Source organism: Zootermopsis nevadensis, unplaced genomic scaffold, assembly GCF_977971745.1.
Source record: "Zootermopsis nevadensis isolate Lab colony 2312 unplaced genomic scaffold, Znev_1.0 Znev_ptg000092l, whole genome shotgun sequence".
NCBI classification, from domain to species: domain Eukaryota; kingdom Metazoa; phylum Arthropoda; class Insecta; order Blattodea; family Termopsidae; genus Zootermopsis; species Zootermopsis nevadensis.
The window spans coordinates 98874-116803 of record NW_028259223.1 but is presented as its reverse complement, the minus strand read 5'-3'; the positions used below and the strand labels follow the sequence as shown (position 1 = coordinate 116803).

The following is a 17930-nucleotide window of genomic DNA, read 5'->3' as shown; positions in this document are numbered from 1 at the left end:
GTAGGTTTTTCAGGGTGCTGAAGTTGGTTAACTGAAAGTGACATGAATTGCGAGCAAACAGTAACACAAATTTATTTTTCAGGTAATGGGGAGATTTCCTTTTAAAGGAAGATGTACTTATACAGAAATATTTCTGTTCCCAAGTGTTTCCATTTTAGATAGGGACTTACAGATTAAAGAAATATTCAGTACATGTCCCATATGTTTATTACCCAGATCATAAGTCCGAAATTCATGCTGTGTGTGTACGCTACGGTGTCATCATTAAACAGCATAAATTTCCAATTTTCCCTCTTTTATTTTTCTCCCCTTTCCCTCCACTTCAGTGATCCATGAAAGTATTCTGCATCTATTCTTTTAGCAGTTGGGCCTAAATCTTTCTCATCTGTGACAGGAATTTTCCTTCTAAGATAAATTATGGGTTGTACTGTAATATACACAATTTCATGATCAGTGAATAATAAAATTTCAAGCAGACTAATTGATGTTATTTTCTTAATTTGTTCCCAACTCAGTTACGGTTTAAATCATAATTTTGCATTTATTTTCAGTCTGTATTCGTGGGATTAGAGACTTTTTCAGACAAAGTTTAGTTTATATTTAATCTGCCCAGTGGATTATTGATCCATGCAAATACTTCATTTGTTACCCTTTGGCACACCAATTTTCAGATATGGAGAACATTTTGTGTTATATTATTGAGATATCATCTGTTGGTAAGCTGATTGTCATCTGTATTAGCCAGTATATGATGGTTCTTTTACCAGTTTGGATGAGAGTGGATCTGTGATAGATGCTAAACAGAGAACATAGAAGTACATAATATATTTTTTTCATACTTGTCAGATTCTTCATTAAAGTCATGAATGTAATCGTTAAATGATTTGTTCTCACAATTTGTTTACATATATCATCATTAATTATCAAATGTTAACAGCAAAATTAAGTGATTAAAATATGACTGCATTTTTTTACAGTGAAATGTAGGTACAGCAAACTTCATTGTATGTAGAAAGTTTGTTGGAATGTAATTTTGTAAGAAAAATATATATAACATTTTCTTGCAGACTGTAGTTATGTGTATCGCTTATGAATGAACATGTGTTTGAAAAGTGTATTTATTTGGTGCTGCATTATTGCCTGTGATTTGCAGGTCTTCGTAGAGATATCATATTTGAATTGTAATTATTTTTAAAACACAAGTTTAGTTATGAAGTGTTTTTAAGCATTTCTTGTAACTGCTTTGCATTCAGGATAGCAGCTACATTTTTTGTCTCTTTGTCAGTCAGTTAGTCTATCATTTGTGCTGCTTCGATTCTCTGTTTATCCCGAAGTCTGTATGTAAAGGTCCAACATTGGTTTATAAAATTTCAATTCGTTTGTCTGTTGTAATGTCTGTTAAGGACACAATTAATTGTATTTTATTATCTTTTGATGCTAATGTTATATTGAAGACAGTTCCCATCGACGTGCGCGCTACAAAGGACGAGGTTTGTTACGCAGCAGCCCTGAGGAGAGCAGAGATTGCTTTCGAACCGTTGGCAGAAATGGTTTATTCACCATTCAGCCACCTGTCGCTGCTCCTTACCCGAAATTCTTTCATCAACTTCAGTTGCCGCGAAAGCTTCACTTTAATGTAATAATATTTCTTTATTGGGATGCAGTGTTCAATTCCAACTTCACCAGAATTTGGTTCCATATTTCAGATGTTGGTAGAATCGTAAGAATGGGGCGAAAAGTTGTGGACTTGGAAGGATTTCGAAATGTTCGGAGAGAGTGGTTTTATGTAATTAAGTCTGCATTAAACGAAGGACTCGCGTATTCATAGTTTTCAGATGATGTAATATAATGACAAGTTTATGTTGTTGGATTGAACCGAACTTGGTTCTGTATTTGGAAAGTGAAGGCAAAACCGACGTATTTGAGACTGTGTTAAAGCGCAGAATTCTTTAGAATCTGATAATATTGATATCCCAAAAGTACGTTTGTAAATAACGTAAAAAAGAATTTACAATCTTTTCGTTAAGCGCCCTCGTGAAAAATTCTAATGTGATAAATGCACAGAATTATTTCCGAGAACATTTCAGAACAAGAAACTACATTGGTAAGTATGTCTAAGAGACTTGACTCACGAAATTCAGATTGTAGTACCATTATTTTCATATAATTATTATTTTGCCTATGTTGAATTTATAAGTTGTCGTGTGATGTAAGTACAACGGTATGTTTTAAGTTATATGACAACAGTGACGTCCGAGAAGTGTATAGTAACTGGGCAGGACAAACAACCTGTTTACAGTTTTGTTTAATTTTAGGAGAGTTTACAAGAAGTTGTAATTTTCATGTGACATTAAATATCACAAGCCTGTAACTCTGGTAATATGACATCTACAAAACTGTTCAGTTAAGTATTGAGGGTGTGTTAACAATCATATTTATTGTCTGGATGTAGATACCTGACAGAATGAGCAGTAACAGATAAACCTGTTTATCCATGTAATTGGCAGAGTAACTGAGCTATTTGTCCTTGTGGTTTACCACCTGTTCAGTTCTGGCAGAGAAGAAATTAGGGCTTTGTGTCCGCACACACTGGTACGCCTCAGCCTTCACCTTGTCATGGCTGAAGAGTTTTCTTTCAAAATCAAGTGCTTTAGTGAGGTGAAAGTTATAGGCTGGACAAAGGTCAGGGAGTATGATGTAATCATCAAGACATTTGTAAAAAAAAGTGCTTCAAGAGTTGCATTGTGATGTATGTTGTGTGGAGGTTGATATTGTTATGGAGGATCAGTTTCTCTATAGACAAGTTCAGGAATTTCATTTTCATGACTTCCTTTAAACTCCACATTGTTGCATCGAAGTGGTTTGTATTTACTCTTACCCCATGCTCTAGGAAACTTGATGCCGAATGCTTCATGTGTCCGGAACTGCTGTCAGCAGTCTTTCTTGCATTCTGCATGGTCTTGAAAGGCATATCATAGTCCAAGTAGGCTATGATATGAGAATTTCAGAACATGTCACAGACACCAGAGTAGAAAACCAATGATCAGCTGTAGCCATTCTCCTTACAGACAAAATATAGTATAAACTCTAGCGAAAAAGAAGTTCAAGTTAATGCCCTGCATTATCAGGGAAGCCATATAAGCAGCAGAACGCACATAGAACTTCAGTCATGGTGCCAAGTCTATGTGTGTGTGTGTGTGTGTCACTTTGTCGTACCAGTGATTCACTGTGTCTGGTCTATTTAGTGAATTTAGGGAATAATAAATTATAGGAACAAATTCAGAATTTGTTCATTTTGTTTTAGTTGTATTAGGGTGTGAATAGCAGTGACTTGCAGAATTGTTTTCTGTTATATTGGTGTTATCACTGATACAGAATGTGACAACCAGTTTTTGCTATTACTGATTGGAGAATTATTATATCAGGTATTAATATTCTTAATTCCTTGCACTGTAATGGTTAATAATGTATTTAAAATGTTATGGATTCTTTAATCTTCAGCTCTTTTGTTTCAAGATGGAGGCTCCTTGTTTGTCGGCATGGATGTGTTTGGAGTGAAAGAATCTATTTTAATACAGCTTAGTAGTTAAATGTCACCTCGATGTAGTTTAGGGAAACAGTTTCATAACCATTTCTGATTCTCATAACATTCAGTGACATTGTTAGATGTGATAAGTGAGCGATAAATATGAAACTTTATGTCAGTTGCTGGTATCTTGCATTGTGCCATACATAATTGATGTGTGGCCAAGCGGATTGATCTGTTCTTGTCTTTGGAGAAGTGCCTACATCAAATCATGGCTGAGTTACCACTGTTTTTTTAATTGAGTCTTTTTGCTGTTTTGTGAATTCTGGGATGGCATTTGAAGTAAACCGCGACTGCCTCCTCATGAGTCCTTCCTTTTCATGTTCTCATCTCATTCAGAATTATGTAACAATTTGTTAGGGTGATTTTCAGAAGTTGTGGATGTTCACTTTTGTAGCATGTGACGGGATGACAGAGCACGTGGTTCATGAGTGGCTAGCCGATTACAGTGCGCTCAGCCCTGTTGAGGTGCATAGCTTTGCTAGCAGTCTGGAGCACGACCAGGAGGTAGTGGCAGCTCTGTACACAGTTCTTGAGGAGCGCAGCAAATATCAGGAGGTATTTCAGTACTTTGCTTCATTTGATATGCCCCCTTATCTGTAATTTATGCAGATGTTCTGTAGCCAGGTTTCTTTGGGTAGTAAATGAATCCATGTACATTTTGATAAGCACTTCAAAAAATTTAAGTCATAGTTTGAGGGTGCTGTCTTTTAATTTAATTTAAGTATATTTTGTGATACCATCTTTCTGTATTCTGCAAATACATTTTTTGCTGGCTTATGAATTAATAACTGAGAATACTGTTTTGTAGAAGTACAAATCTTTATAGAAATACAATATCCCAGTAACAGAGTAATTTTAATCTTGTTTTCCTATACTGTAGGCATGTTTTGACAACTTGAATGACACTAATGTGAAGAGAAATTGTTTATTTTAAAAAAAATTGCACATTTAGATTCTCAGAAATACTGGTCTCATACACAACTTTTTTTTAATAGGTGGACATTGAATATTCCATATCCCAGTTTGGATTAGGCATGTTGATAAGTATGTTTAATGTTGTGATTACGTTTCTGTGGGGACATCATAGAATAAAATGGGATTTTTTAGATTGGCATTTTTAAGATTTTAAATTATGTATGTAATTTTTCTTAAATATTTGAAAATTGGTTCTATTTCTACATGTTACTGCTACTCACTGTGATGCAAACTGTAAAAAAGTACAAAATTGAAGAGCCTTCAGAATAAATAAGGAAAAAGATAACATATCTCGTCACTGCGACTTAATAGTGCACTGCATTTGTTAGAGGAAGTTTACAGCACCAACAGCAAAGCTTGACTAGAAGTTATTGGTTTTTCTGTCAGAATATGTCAGGTTATTTATTTTAGTACAATGTAAATAGCCGTCACATTCTGTGATATCTTGCAGTTGATTGATCCTGTATGCAACCAGCTGTTTGGATTCTACCGTTCCCGTGAAATAGAACTACAAAGGTTCACACTCCAGTTTCTGCCCACACTCATTTTTGTGTACCTGAATTCTGTTGCGCACGGGGATAAAAAGGTACTCTCTTGCTCTTTGATGAGTTATTTTAGATTGTTTGAGTTTCATTTGCATTTTTCTATGTTCGTTTGTGAATCACAATGAAATATCAACACTAATAATGGTGGATGACAAAAATATAAACATCATCTCTGTCCATCTGGGCATTTAACACTCTGAAGCTTGGTGGTAATTATATGTACCATGTACTTTAACATCCAGTAACTGTGTATTTTGCCCACATAGTGTATTTTTGGTTTCATATGATTCTTAGAATAACTAGTTAGTATTTCACATTTTGCAGTTTTTATATATATATATATATATATACCAGCATAATAAAAAAGCTGCATCTTACAGCAGTGTGATTTTTAATTATTTAAAGCTCTTATTTCAGAGCTGTCGCAGCGTTGAAACACTGCTTGTTGGGTTGTACAACCTAGAAGTGGTGGATGAAATTGGTCAGCCGAAGGTTGTGTCATTTCGGCTTCCATCACTGGCACAAGCTTCCATTTATCATGAGGTATTTACACAGATTATTGATTCACTACATGAATTTTGTGTGACAGTGGTTGTTTCATTATACTATAATTATATATATATATTAATATTATGTATTCTTCATTGTTTGAGGTGGACTGTGCTTTATATACACAGTGTTTCTGGAGTTTGGCTGTTCTTGTATCTTTGGTTAACATAAAATAATGAAGTTTTTGTTATAATTTTATTACTTTGTTCAGTGTCTATTTTTAAATAGTAGTGGTGATGGTTAGGAACAAACCTGGGACATCTCAAATATTAGGTTAGTAGAAGTTCGTAGGAAGTGCCATAGTATTCTATTATTAGTATAATAGTGTAGTTTTTGGAAGGTCCGATGTTTGGTTTGTGCTGTTGCCAGTGATAATAAAACATATAAAATTATAAAAAAAATCTGTCATTGTATTGACAATCGCCTAAAGAGTAGGTAACTTGTGAAACATGATGTATAACCCATACACCATTCCATCATTGACAGTGGACAATGTTTAATATAATATTAGTATATCATGATGCTCTTAACATGTCTTTCGTTATTATGTCTCTCTCTCTCTCCCCGATATCCTCGATGCGTTCGCTTAAAAGTTTGGGTTGAATTTGTTGTTTCAGCCAATGAGCCTCGCACCATGTTCTCTGACAGAAAGTGCATTGCGGAGGCTAGAAGAATGCAACACAAAACTGGTGAGCTGGGGACCACTTCCTCAGGTCGAGGCACTTAATGCTCAGAATAGGCTCAAAGTCATGACAGCTCTCCTCTTTGTTTATAACCATCAGCTTAGTCTGCTACACAAGTCAGCTCTGGAGCATGTCTGCAAAGTGTCTTCCAAGTAAGTGTTCCAGGCAGTCCAGCATAAATCAGTGACTTGGTGAGAGATGTAACTGGGGTTATTCAAATAGACAGTTATAGTGAAATATTGATGTTCCATGCTTCTCAACTGTTTCGAGCCAATATTGTCTCTTCATGAAATGTTCATATTGATTTCCCAGCATCATGTTTTAATGAGGAGCATTATCTTAATCCATCAACATTTCCCCAGGACAGTCCATTGTATTTACAGCCAACCTTGCCCTTCTGTATTTAACCCTTTGACGTCAATCGCCATACCCCGCGTAGTTTTCCTCGCCGTGCGCGTGGTCCCTCCGCAACATCCTTTGTTTCTGCCATGGTTGCTTATTTTCCATCTTCATATTTACTGTTTTCAAAGAGTTCTGTTGTCATCCACAAATAATACTTGTATGTGATGTTAAGCCAGGTCATGAAGAAGTAGGTAGTGAATTAACCCAGCAAGTATTTTGTGATAATGGTGATGAATGGTTTGGATTTCTGGTATTTCTTCAGCATCCAATTAGAATTGGTTCTTACAGGTTGGTGACTCAGGGTTTCCACAAGCCAGGCCATCACCAGCGCTCATCATATGGGTCAAGCGACTTGAGTTTCGTTCCACGCCTGTTGCCACGAATCCCTGTGAGCTCACAATTCCTTCTGGAGCTGCTTCATGCTGTGTACTTTGCCATGTTTAATGACTTCAGTTACATTGCCACTCAAGCTCTTGAGGATATCTACGGCCGCGCCTGTCACGAGGGATATGCGCAGGTGGTGCTGGTCACTAGTGCTATCCGAAACTCGCTTCACGTGAACCCGTCAGGTACTGCGCGTGTGTAAGGTGTCACTTTATATGTGATTATTGGTGACATGGTTTTGAATATGGGTCATGCTGGCCAGGATTTGTATGCGGCGTTCTTTACGCAGATTGTGTCTGTACATCCATTTAACAAATTTCTCTTAAATTTTATATCAGGATTGTACTTTAAGCATTATCAGCCTAGTCTAATTTTGGCCTGTGCCCGGTCGATATACTTCTTGTTTTGTATGAAGCTGAAATCAGACACTGTTAGTTTCCCAATAATTGTTCAGTGATCAAAACATTTATAGTGCATAAACAATATCGTCATAATATTTAGACAAAACTTGTTGCAGTATACATTTAATGAAGGTAAAAAGTGGCTTTCCGACCATTTACATTTTTTAGCCGTGTAACAGCATATTTTAATGTGCGGCAAGTGGACGTAAAGGTTGATGAGGCATGTGAAATAGCCGTAGAAATGAATGTGGACCTCTTCACTTTCATTTTTCCACAATTTGATTTTTTGACATTTGATTAGGTAATGAAAATTGCATTGTTGTTTTAATTGCGTAGATGTTTTAAGTGGTACAGGATAAGTACATCCTTTGTTTCATTCATATCTATATGTGTGTGTATGTCTGTCTGTCTTGCAGGCCAGCCTGGTGATGGACCAATGGGGATCAGTGTAGCCTTGTCTCCTGCTACCACTACTGTCACCACGGTTTCAAAGTCAATGATTACTAATGCCTCATTCCGCACCAAGAAACTGCCAGGTAGGAAGTCGTCCATGTTTTTAATGTCTTATTGTTTTCTTGTGTCATTGTTTTGTTGCGTCTCATTGTTTTGTTGTGTCTCATTGTTTTGTTGTGTCTCATTGTTTTGTTGCGTCTTATTGTTTTGTTGTGTTTTGTGTTTTTTGTCTTATTGTTTTGTTGCGTCTCATTGTTTTGTTGTGTCTCATTGTTTTGTTGCGTCTTATGTTTTTTGTCTTATTGTTGTGTTGTGTTTTATGTGTTTGTGATAATCTTTTGTTGCAGATGATATACCCATCCAGGTAGCAAAAGATGAGTCTGGAGTTACAGGGGGTGAGGGAAAGAATCTTACATCCATATCAGAAGAACAGGAAGAGGAACGAATGACACCCCGAGGAAGTTCACTTAGAGGAGGTAAGAACCTGCCAAAACTGCCAAACTTTCCAGGTTTGGGTAAGAAGGCCAAGGCTGCAGCTGGAGGTGGTGATGTGGGTGGGAAGAAGGCTCAACCAGGTATGAAGCCTGTAGCTTGCAATGGGGATTCAGAGCCAGAGAAGAAACCTGCAGCTACCATAAGCGCAGAGAATACGAACGGGCCTCTTTCGCTGGATGGAAATGGCACTGCCAATGGAAGCATAAGCTCAGAACAGGATCGAGCCATTTCCGAGTTAAGTGAGCTGAGTGGACCGTCTGACACTCAGTCTCTGGTTACGGCAGACTCCATCGACCTGGATGATGCTACGACACTGCTTACGGTACGCAAAAAGCCTTCTTTGGAGTTAGAAAATCGAGCTGCTCTCCAGGTGAGCTCTGTGTAAGGTGGCTGCCAGACCAGACCATTCCAATAATAAGAGCAGACTCTTTTCATATGGGCTGTTGCTTCTAGTGCTGCCACATGTACAAAATCAAGTTTTCTGTCTGTTATTCCACACAGGCGTGTAATATAATTAATTCGTTTCTTTCTGTAAGATGATAGTAATGGCCGTTTGTTGAATAGGATTTGAGATTCTCACCAGTGAGTGTGAAGATGGCTATCATCAGAGTTGTAGCACTGCGTAGTCTGGTAGATGTTTACCAACGTTTCACAGTTCCTTGCTGTCGTCATCATTACCCTGTTGATGCAGGCGGGTAGAATCTCTGAAACATTGGTAAACTTCTATCAGACTGCACGGTCCCCGGAAGGTAGCCATTTCGTGGAAGTTTGTTGGTTATTTCCTTGGACAAAAGTTTTAAATTTGCTGTAACAGTAGTAATGATGATTATGATGATGGTGGTGCTTGTGAGACAGCGACAGATAGCCTGTGACATGGCATGAAAATAACAGTGATGACGATGGCGACCGCGGAACAGTGCTGATACTGCTTTTTGGTGCTGGAACTATGTGGAAGCTGGTTGTGTCGATGATATTTAGAGGACATACTGCCTTTATCAGGGTGGATAATTATAGGCAGTGTGCCAGCTTCCACATAGTTGCAGCACAAAAGTGGGATCAACATCAGTAAGTCACTGTGAGAGCTTAAAATCAACAACAGCGATAACAGCTGATGAGTAACACCAATGATGTGGTTGTCCATTTTTATGTACGTTAGTCCAGTACACGCACATCATAGTCACTGTGCTGTTGTGGTGAAGCGAAGTGTATTGACAGAACGGCTAATGCTGATTTTGTAACGCGTACAAGAGGACATTGCCGAGAAGCATCACTGTCCTATTAACTGCGATACTGACTGTTCTTAATGCCACATGGATCATATTTGTTTCTTAGGTGTTTGATATTGTTTCTCAAAAAAGAAAAAAATTTCGACGCTGTTGAGTCATTTGATAAGATCATTATAAAGTTTTGTGGGGTGATGTTCTGCATGATTGAGTTATTGCAACTATCAAATATTTACTGCGTGAAAGAATTATTGGCACATCTTCATTCGGGTTTGGTTTCGTTTCGTAGTTGCTACTCCGTCGGTTTTGCTATATTTCGAGCACCATTACTTTTCTTGACCATTTCATTTGATGTCACTGAATTTAAATCCACAAATTATGAATAAAAGAAATTTATATACTGTACTATATATATTATAATATGTATGTATATATATTGAAAAGATCTTTCCTGAACATAAGTCAGGTAATTTAGTAACATAAGCAGCTTTATTCGTTGATAGAAAGTCGGCCCCTTCATATTTTTTAGAAGGTTATGCATTTAAGAATGATGTAATTTAAAAACCATTATATGTCTTTAGGTTATGTAAATAACTCCTATGAATTTTTCTTCAAAATTCTTATTTTGTTTTCATTTTAGATTATAATTTTGCAGCACAGTCATTTACCCTTTGTGTCACTGGACATTTAAATACACTGCTTCTCAGGGCAGAGATCTTAAATTTCACATCCTAGTGATGAACTCACTGCTTAAAATTGAAGTATCTTTTGATCTAATGAATGGATATGTTTGAAATTTTGTTGGGTATGTACTTAAAAACATGCAGAATTTAACTGTGTTTCTAAAACTTATGTATGGTTATTCATTGGCTCAGTAATTCATTTTCAAAGCATTCCCTGCGCTCCGTGCAGTAGTACACAGTCTCATCCTTTCTGTCATGCTTGGTTGATACAACAGACATTTGCAGTCTTGAATTTTTCACGTTGGTTGCCCTTTTCTCAGAGAGTGACGTTCTATTATGTTGTCTGGTGTATGCCTTCCATGTTGGTCTACTTTTCTACAACTATGCAGAATCACCATTCTTGTTCCCCATTGACTCCTCCTCTTTGCATAACTGTGATGGGGCTAGTCTGCAGGGAATCGCGTGGTCTCTCATTCCGACCTGCCTTCCCGTCTTGTGTTTCAGAGTGTCCGGTGCCCTATAGGGTCTTACATTTATGGAGTAATTTCCTTGCGCCAAATAAATTAAATGTTTTTCCTTGTTGGTGCAGCTTGATCGCCTGTTAAGTAAAACATCCTGATAGTTGAATAATGTTTTTTGAAGGGAATTTTTGGAATTGAGATGTTTTCCCCTTTCTGTTTCAACACATCTCTATGTTCTTTCTGTTTGTCATAGTGTGTTTCACTGACACTGCAGCTTCTTCCTTCTCTGCAATATTTCATGTCAATAACTGGTTCCAGAATCTCTTTCCTTGTCTTGTATTTAACATCCTGGTTTCAGTGTGCCCGTCTACGACCCTCATTATAGAGCCTGTAAAAAATCTGCTGTCAGAATTTCTTTGGTACGTGTGGTACTTCACTTCCACTGTCTCTGGTAAAGGAGATTGTTTTCACGGCGAATCTAAAGATCGCCGTCTTCTGGGTCGGCGGTCATCTGCCGGATTACGCGGCGCAACAACCCAGAAGACGGCAAACTTCTGGGTTATTATGTCCTCATTTTTGTTTGAGTTTGATTTTCTTCACTATCAGTCGTCTGTATTGAAATGCCATGGCCCCAACCTCAGCATACTTGTGACTGTATCGGAGGAAATGTGTTCCCTGAGTGCTGCTGCAATTAATATTGACGTGTTTGCTCACTAGTTAAAATGTGAACGCAATTTCTATGTCTCTCTGACTTATTTTGGTCTCTATTCATCTATGGGTTTTGATAATGAAACCATCTGCACTATTGACACTGACCATTTCATTACATTAAAATCCTACCCTTTTACAAAAACTAACGTCTGTTGCTCAATCAAGAAGCAAGGACAATCGGTTTTCATCGCTCACATGAGGTCTAAAGCAACGTACACTGGCGATTATTGGTACAGCCTGCCGACGTTCGAACCCACGGTCCCAGTGACCGAGCGGCACAAGGCCCGCGCCTCAGACAGCGTGGCCACTGTGACCCGACACGTAAGATACAGGAAGCGCATTAAAGAATGTGTAACACATATTCCCTGATCTTTGCATGTATAGTGGTTTTTAAATACATCCAGTAAGAATATCCATATGAAGCATACCTGATGTGAGACTATTTCGCAAAGTGGCTGTATTTTTACAGCTCTGAGACCTATACTATAATATTTACTCACAGGAATTGCTGTATCTTATTGGACTTTGCATTATTATGAACTACATGTGTAAAGTCTGTGATGCTGATGTTAAGTTACTTATGTGACAGGTGTCGTTATTAAAGAATAAGTAAACTTTATGGGAAGGAGAACTGTGTTGGAGGCCTATTGCATTTACGGTGTGCTGTGGAAGGAATACCATGAAATATGAAGTCACTTGTTCAAGTGACATGTTCATAATGTCATCTTGACAAGAAATGTTGTGCTTATTGACGGAACTCATAGTTAAAGTTGTCCGTTAATAATTTTTCACTTTTTGTTTTCATATTGAGCAGCAGAAATGACATCTTCCGAGATATTGCATTACTCTCTTGTTACATTAAAGCAATTTTGGAGGATACATATTTAAACAGTCTGTTAAGAACGTTGTGTGTAATTTTTTGACGAATTATGTCTGCATTTAAAGTGTGATATTACTCTGAGATAAAATCTGCAGGTACATTGTCAATATCCTCCATGAGGTAAGAACCTCTGATCATAATCTCCTCAAGAAAATAACTTCTCCAGATTAAGAATTTGTTTCACTACATTGTTTTGTCCATAAGTAGTCTTAGGAACTGGAAGTTTAGTAGGTGTTATAAAGTTCTGTTATTTTTGTTCTTTAATGATGCAGTATATTTGCAAAAGAGCTTTTCCTACCTGTCTGCAGTATGTGTTTCTTCATGATCACTCTGCTGTGTGTACAGTAAGTCCTGTGTGTGGTAGCAGTCGTGTTACATAATTGGTTGGAACTGTACCAAGCAGAGGCAGAGACGGTTCATATAATTTTTACGTAAGTCAGTTGTCTGTTAATAGATGCAGGTGTACATTGTAACTTGTCATTTAAAATGTATCGTCATAACTTCTGTGAATGATTCTAGCACATGTCTTGTCTCCTTGTGCCTGCGTTTTGTAACAAGGGGTTTTGAAACTTTATTCTGTCATCCACGTTCTCTACGGCATTGCAGCCTCTAAAAACTGTACTGCACGCTATATGTGGCATATTTTTTCCTCTCAGAAAATTCTCGTATGTTGCCCTTGAAGTCGGCCTTGATTACGTTGTTCCCCATATAGAACACGCATGATGCTCCGCAACCTATGCAGTTGATACAAAAATTGTTGAGTGCCAGTTCATTGTATAGGGTAATACAGGTGTTGTAAGGGTTGACTAGGTTATGAATAAGCATATAATGAAGTTGAAATATTGAAGTGTGTTATGTTGTAGGTTCCCTCTTCATACATATGTACAGGTTCTACCAAAAAGAATACCAGGATTTCAGGCACCTGTGGTTTAGGAATGAAAACAGATATGAGGGTGATGTTTGCAGTATTTTATTCATAAACTGTAGCAGTTTTTTTACATACAAGTGGAAAAATTGTTAGATAACTGATACTTCACAATTAACGCTTGCCTGACGCACTGTAACACTTCCTTTGTAGCATTTGCAATTGCTGCAGTGATTCACTCTTTGAGTGTACACTTGGTCTTTCACGTAGCCACAAAGAGAAAGGTCAGGAGAACGAGGTGGCCACGCAATTAGTCCTCTTCATATCCATCGACTTGGAAAATTCACGTTCAGACATTCACGGACAGTGTGAGGAAAATGAATAGGTGCACCGTCCAGTTGATGAACATCATCATTGTTGTTGTTGCTGAACTGTGGAAGAGCGTGGTTTTCCAGCATGTCTAGGAATGAATTGCTTGTAATGATGACCTCATCAAATAAAAGCCGACCAATGACTCTCATGAGTTGCCGTGCACCACACGTTCACTTTAGGACTACCTCGTTCATGTTCTAAATATTCTCTGAGTGGCTTACTGCCCCAGATGACACAGTTATGCCGATTAACACGTCCAGAGGTAATAAAATTTTGCCTCAAAGTGAAGACAGTACGACTTAAGAAGTTATTGTGTTCCAAAATTTGTGCACACACGTGTGCCGCAAACTGTGATCAAAGCTGTTTATCACGTGCTTTAAGTTTCTGGACTACCTGTAATTTGTATGGTTTTAGACACAGGCTCTTGCGAAGGATTCTGTGGACAGTAATTTGCAGCATCTATAACTCTGCACTTCCTCGGGAGATCGATTTTGGACTCCGTATAAAAGCTTTCCTAACGCGATTCACGTCATCAGATCTCCTAGGCCGCTCAATAAAATGTCTTCTTTCCACACTGCCAGTCTCTCCAAATCGCTCTTGTCATCAGGTGGTCTTACACCATACTCGTGTGTGTTCACGTCGCACTCGAATAATGGGTTCAAATTCTGCGTACCACAACACGGACTGTGCTCTGTGCTGTAAGGTAGACATTGTAGTGAGCCGTCGCCCGTTGACTACAGTTGGGACGCGCACACAACTTGTGTCAGTGAAACTGTTTGAGTTGACGATTACACCCCAAGTACCAGCGTCGCCATATCTGTTTTTGTTCGTGAGTTGAAAGTGTTTGGAATCCCGGCATTCTCTTTGGCAGACTCTGTATTATAGCATAATCCTCTGCGTTTTCATCTTCAGTATAACTAAACACACAAAACACATATCTTTGTCGTAATTCCAAGTTGACTTATTTTGTTTTGTATTGGAATTCCTCCAAGCGCCTACATGTCGTGTAGTAGGACAGCTTTACGTTTTATTTGAATTATCAGACGATTTATTTTGTACTTTCTGATTTAAACTTGATTTATTTCTGTAACACAAATGCATGTACGTGAGCGGGGGTAGCTCAGTCAGAATGGTGACTGAGTATGGACTGGGCGACCGGAGTTTCATGCCCGTGAATTTTTTCTCTAGGCTCTGCATCCAGATGGGCTCTGGGGCTCACGCAGCCTCCTGTCCGTTGGGTAGCGGGGTATTGCAGAGGTTAAGAATGAGTATGAGTTTTCCCCTCCCCCCAAGTGCCAGCTTGGCGTGTAGTGGGGGACAACATCTTTCATTGAGTTGGGCATTATCATTTTATGAAAATTCCATATGGCACCATTTACAAACCAGACATGAATTCGCTAGCTGAGCACAATATAGATTTTCAGGGGAACAGCAAGTTTGCCAAGTCTTGCTTTGGATTTTACCTCTAGTCGTCATTTGACTACAAGCGTATCGGTGAGGTCCTGCGTTTGATTCTGAGCACATGAGTAGCCTCTTGTAAATGGTTTTTCACTGTTTTCCTCAGTATCCAAACACACGCCGATACAGTACCTTAGAAGAGGCTGCAACTCTTCATCCCACGTCATTTGCAGTCCGTTGCTCATAATTACTTTGCTTGTTGATAGAAAGTTGTTACCATGAATAATGCAAAAATATCAGCAAACCAGTTTGGAAACCTCTGTGTTGATAGTGTTCTTAAACAATTCTGAATTAAATTTCCTGTTGATTACACTCGAAATGGTGCCAGGGCAGATTTACTTGTGCTGGACTGATTCACTCTCCACTATAGCAATACAAACATTGTACATAGTAAACTGTGCAGAGGTGTTGAGTTTGTATATAAAGAATTGTATTTGCAATTATCAGAATGTGATTCTGAAACAGAGTGAATGCGTAGCGTTGGACTTGCAGCACGAGCCTTCTTCAGTGTTTTGCCTTTCTTTTTTTCTAAATATAGATTTCAAAGATGTTAGAAATTGTTTAAAGAAAAAGTTATGGAAATATGCAATAAGACATTTTGTTACAATATCATACTTCCAGGGAAATACAGAAAAAAAACATTATGAAAATATTAGTGTGTCTTTTCTGAATATTAAATGTATGATCTGTTAAATTTGGCTGGTGTTCTTCATTATAGAGGATGAGGTTTGGAGTCGTCTGGCTCAGGCTTCTGTGAATGAGGTAGTTGACCTTTGGCTTTCATAAAATACAGAGAATTTCTTCACTTGTTGAATGTACTATTAACATTTCAAGAAGTACTTTAGTTCCCTATAGTAATGTTAAAGTAACAAACTAATGTCCTTGAAAAGATGACAGTCGCTCATCTAGTCAAGAAATGCCCTGCTTTTTATGGAACCCATTGGTTAGTTTCTAAGAAGCCTGCAACCACTTCGTCTCTCACGCCAGATTACTCCACTCCTCACCCTCACACCCTTTCATAATTAATGTCTTGTCATCTATGCATTGGTCTTTTTCCTTCAGGCTTTACAACCGGAGTCTGTACACATTTGTAATATCTCTCCATGCTGCGTGCCCTGCCTTGATTTTATCATCGTAATAGCAGAATATGGTGTTGAATCTTCAGAATTTGTTTTAACTAAACGAGTAGTAATATCACAACTTAATTTGTTGCAGATTATTTGTTAACGCCTAAATTTTTTTGCACATGAAACCCCCAATATCTTTCTGTGTGCATTACGTGCGTTTCAGTGGAACCTTGTTTCTGCTGGCTGTAGCAAATTCTGATTTTATTTAAATTGGAGCAAATAAATTTTTGAAAAGGTGATAATATTACTTTGTTCAATGGTCTGTGTTTCCCGGGCTCACGGTGTTTTGTATTGATATATTCGATCTGGGGAAGTCCTGAACTGTATTGTCTTACGTCTGATGTCTTATTGCAACCTGTGATGAAGTTTTAATTCGCAATTGAGCAGACTCCGCCACTGGTAGAAGTCTGCGTAAAAACATCAACAGTTCTCTTTCTGACATATAAAATGAACTTATGATAACATTAATATGCTTTTTTGTTATAACTGTCGTGCAGCTTTTAAAAGCACAATTGCTTCATAAATACGCTCGGTGCTTCCCCTTAATTCAGCCTTATCCAAATCAAGTCTTTTATAGTAGGAACAGTTTCGTACCTGCATTCCAAAAATTGTAGACTGAACCGCTCCGTAATGGAAGGTAAATTGTGATAGCCTTTCCAGTGTGGTATCTTTCAAAGATCTGTATTAGGTCCTTTGTTGTTTAATGTGCAATGTCATTAAATTGTAAGGCCATAAAGTCTCCTCAATATAGTTCTCTACTTTGAAAGGACGCAGAAAACTTAAAGAATTTGAAAAATGTAAACTTCAAAAAATTTTGAAAAATTTCAAAGTTTTTGGGTTTTGTGTTGTTTTTTTTGACAATTTCCAGCAATTTTAGTTTTTTCAAAAAAATTAAAAAATTTATGAAAATGTCGAAATTTTTCCCATTCTATACCTACCAGAAACGTTGAATGACACCCAGTCCATGCGAGACTCCGTCTGTGCAGCACCCAATCTCTGCTTCTCACGGTCTCGTCCGGGCTGGCCATGGGGCCCTTCCCGCGAAAGAGTTCCCGGCGACCGGCCTTCGAGGCCTGCCTCGCTCGCGGCACTGCGTTCTCAGCCACACGTAAATCAGCAATCGCCGGTCGTGGGGGTCCGCAGGCCGGCAGTCGGCTCCTCGGCTGCCGCCAGAGGCACGGGCAGCCTCCCCGTGACAGCTCACTAACACTTATTTGCAAAAATATATATAAATACGTACATAAAAATGTTTGTATGCATATATATTGTTATTTTTTATTCTTACCAAGTCGGTATCGCCGAGGAGTTTGTGGTGCCAAGCGAAACAGAAAACTACGACGCACCGCCGGACATTGACTCGAAACTCGACCGACCAAGTAGCATGCACCGCACTCGCGCGCGCACACACAGAAGCCACGGCGACGTACTTTATGTGATTTCTTATTATATTATGTTTTTACTCTTTTTTGATTCTACCAAAATTTCTTATTCTCTCAAAAATATATATATGCATATTTATATACACATGCGTATATATATTCTTAATTTTATTCTTATGTAGTCGGTATCGCCGAGGGACTTGTGCTGTCAGGCAACGCGGAAAGTAGCACGCACCCAAGAAGTTAGCCAGTCAGATATTACGCACCGTGTGGCTTTGACTCAGAACACAGGCAG

At 38.3% G+C, this 17930-nt stretch overlaps 1 protein-coding gene and 1 long non-coding RNA gene across 3 annotated transcripts; one reads left to right on the top strand and one right to left on the bottom strand.

Annotated features, from left to right (window-relative positions):
- Positions 1-623: 623 nt before the first annotated feature.
- LOC110841224 (PI4KA lipid kinase complex subunit hyccin) lies at positions 624-15823 on the top strand. 2 transcript variants are annotated; one of them, XM_022086558.2, is made up of 8 exons: positions 624-2104; positions 3984-4144; positions 5016-5150; positions 5527-5652; positions 6276-6493; positions 7032-7312; positions 7945-8064; positions 8329-15823. In XM_022086558.2, the coding sequence occupies exons 2-8, from the start codon at positions 3995-3997 to the stop codon at positions 8859-8861; spliced, it is 1563 nt and encodes a 520-aa protein (XP_021942250.1). In that variant the 5' UTR covers positions 624-2104; positions 3984-3994; the 3' UTR covers positions 8862-15823. The 2 variants fall into 2 exon arrangements, with proteins under 2 accessions (XP_021942250.1, XP_021942249.1); XM_022086557.2 differs by having other exon boundaries at positions 5515-5652.
- LOC147870847 (uncharacterized) lies at positions 13389-17930 on the bottom strand. Its single transcript, XR_015533112.1, has 3 exons — positions 17542-17930; positions 17195-17465; positions 13389-14588 (listed from the first exon to the last, which is right to left on the bottom strand). It is a non-coding gene; the product is annotated as an uncharacterized LOC147870847 (long non-coding RNA).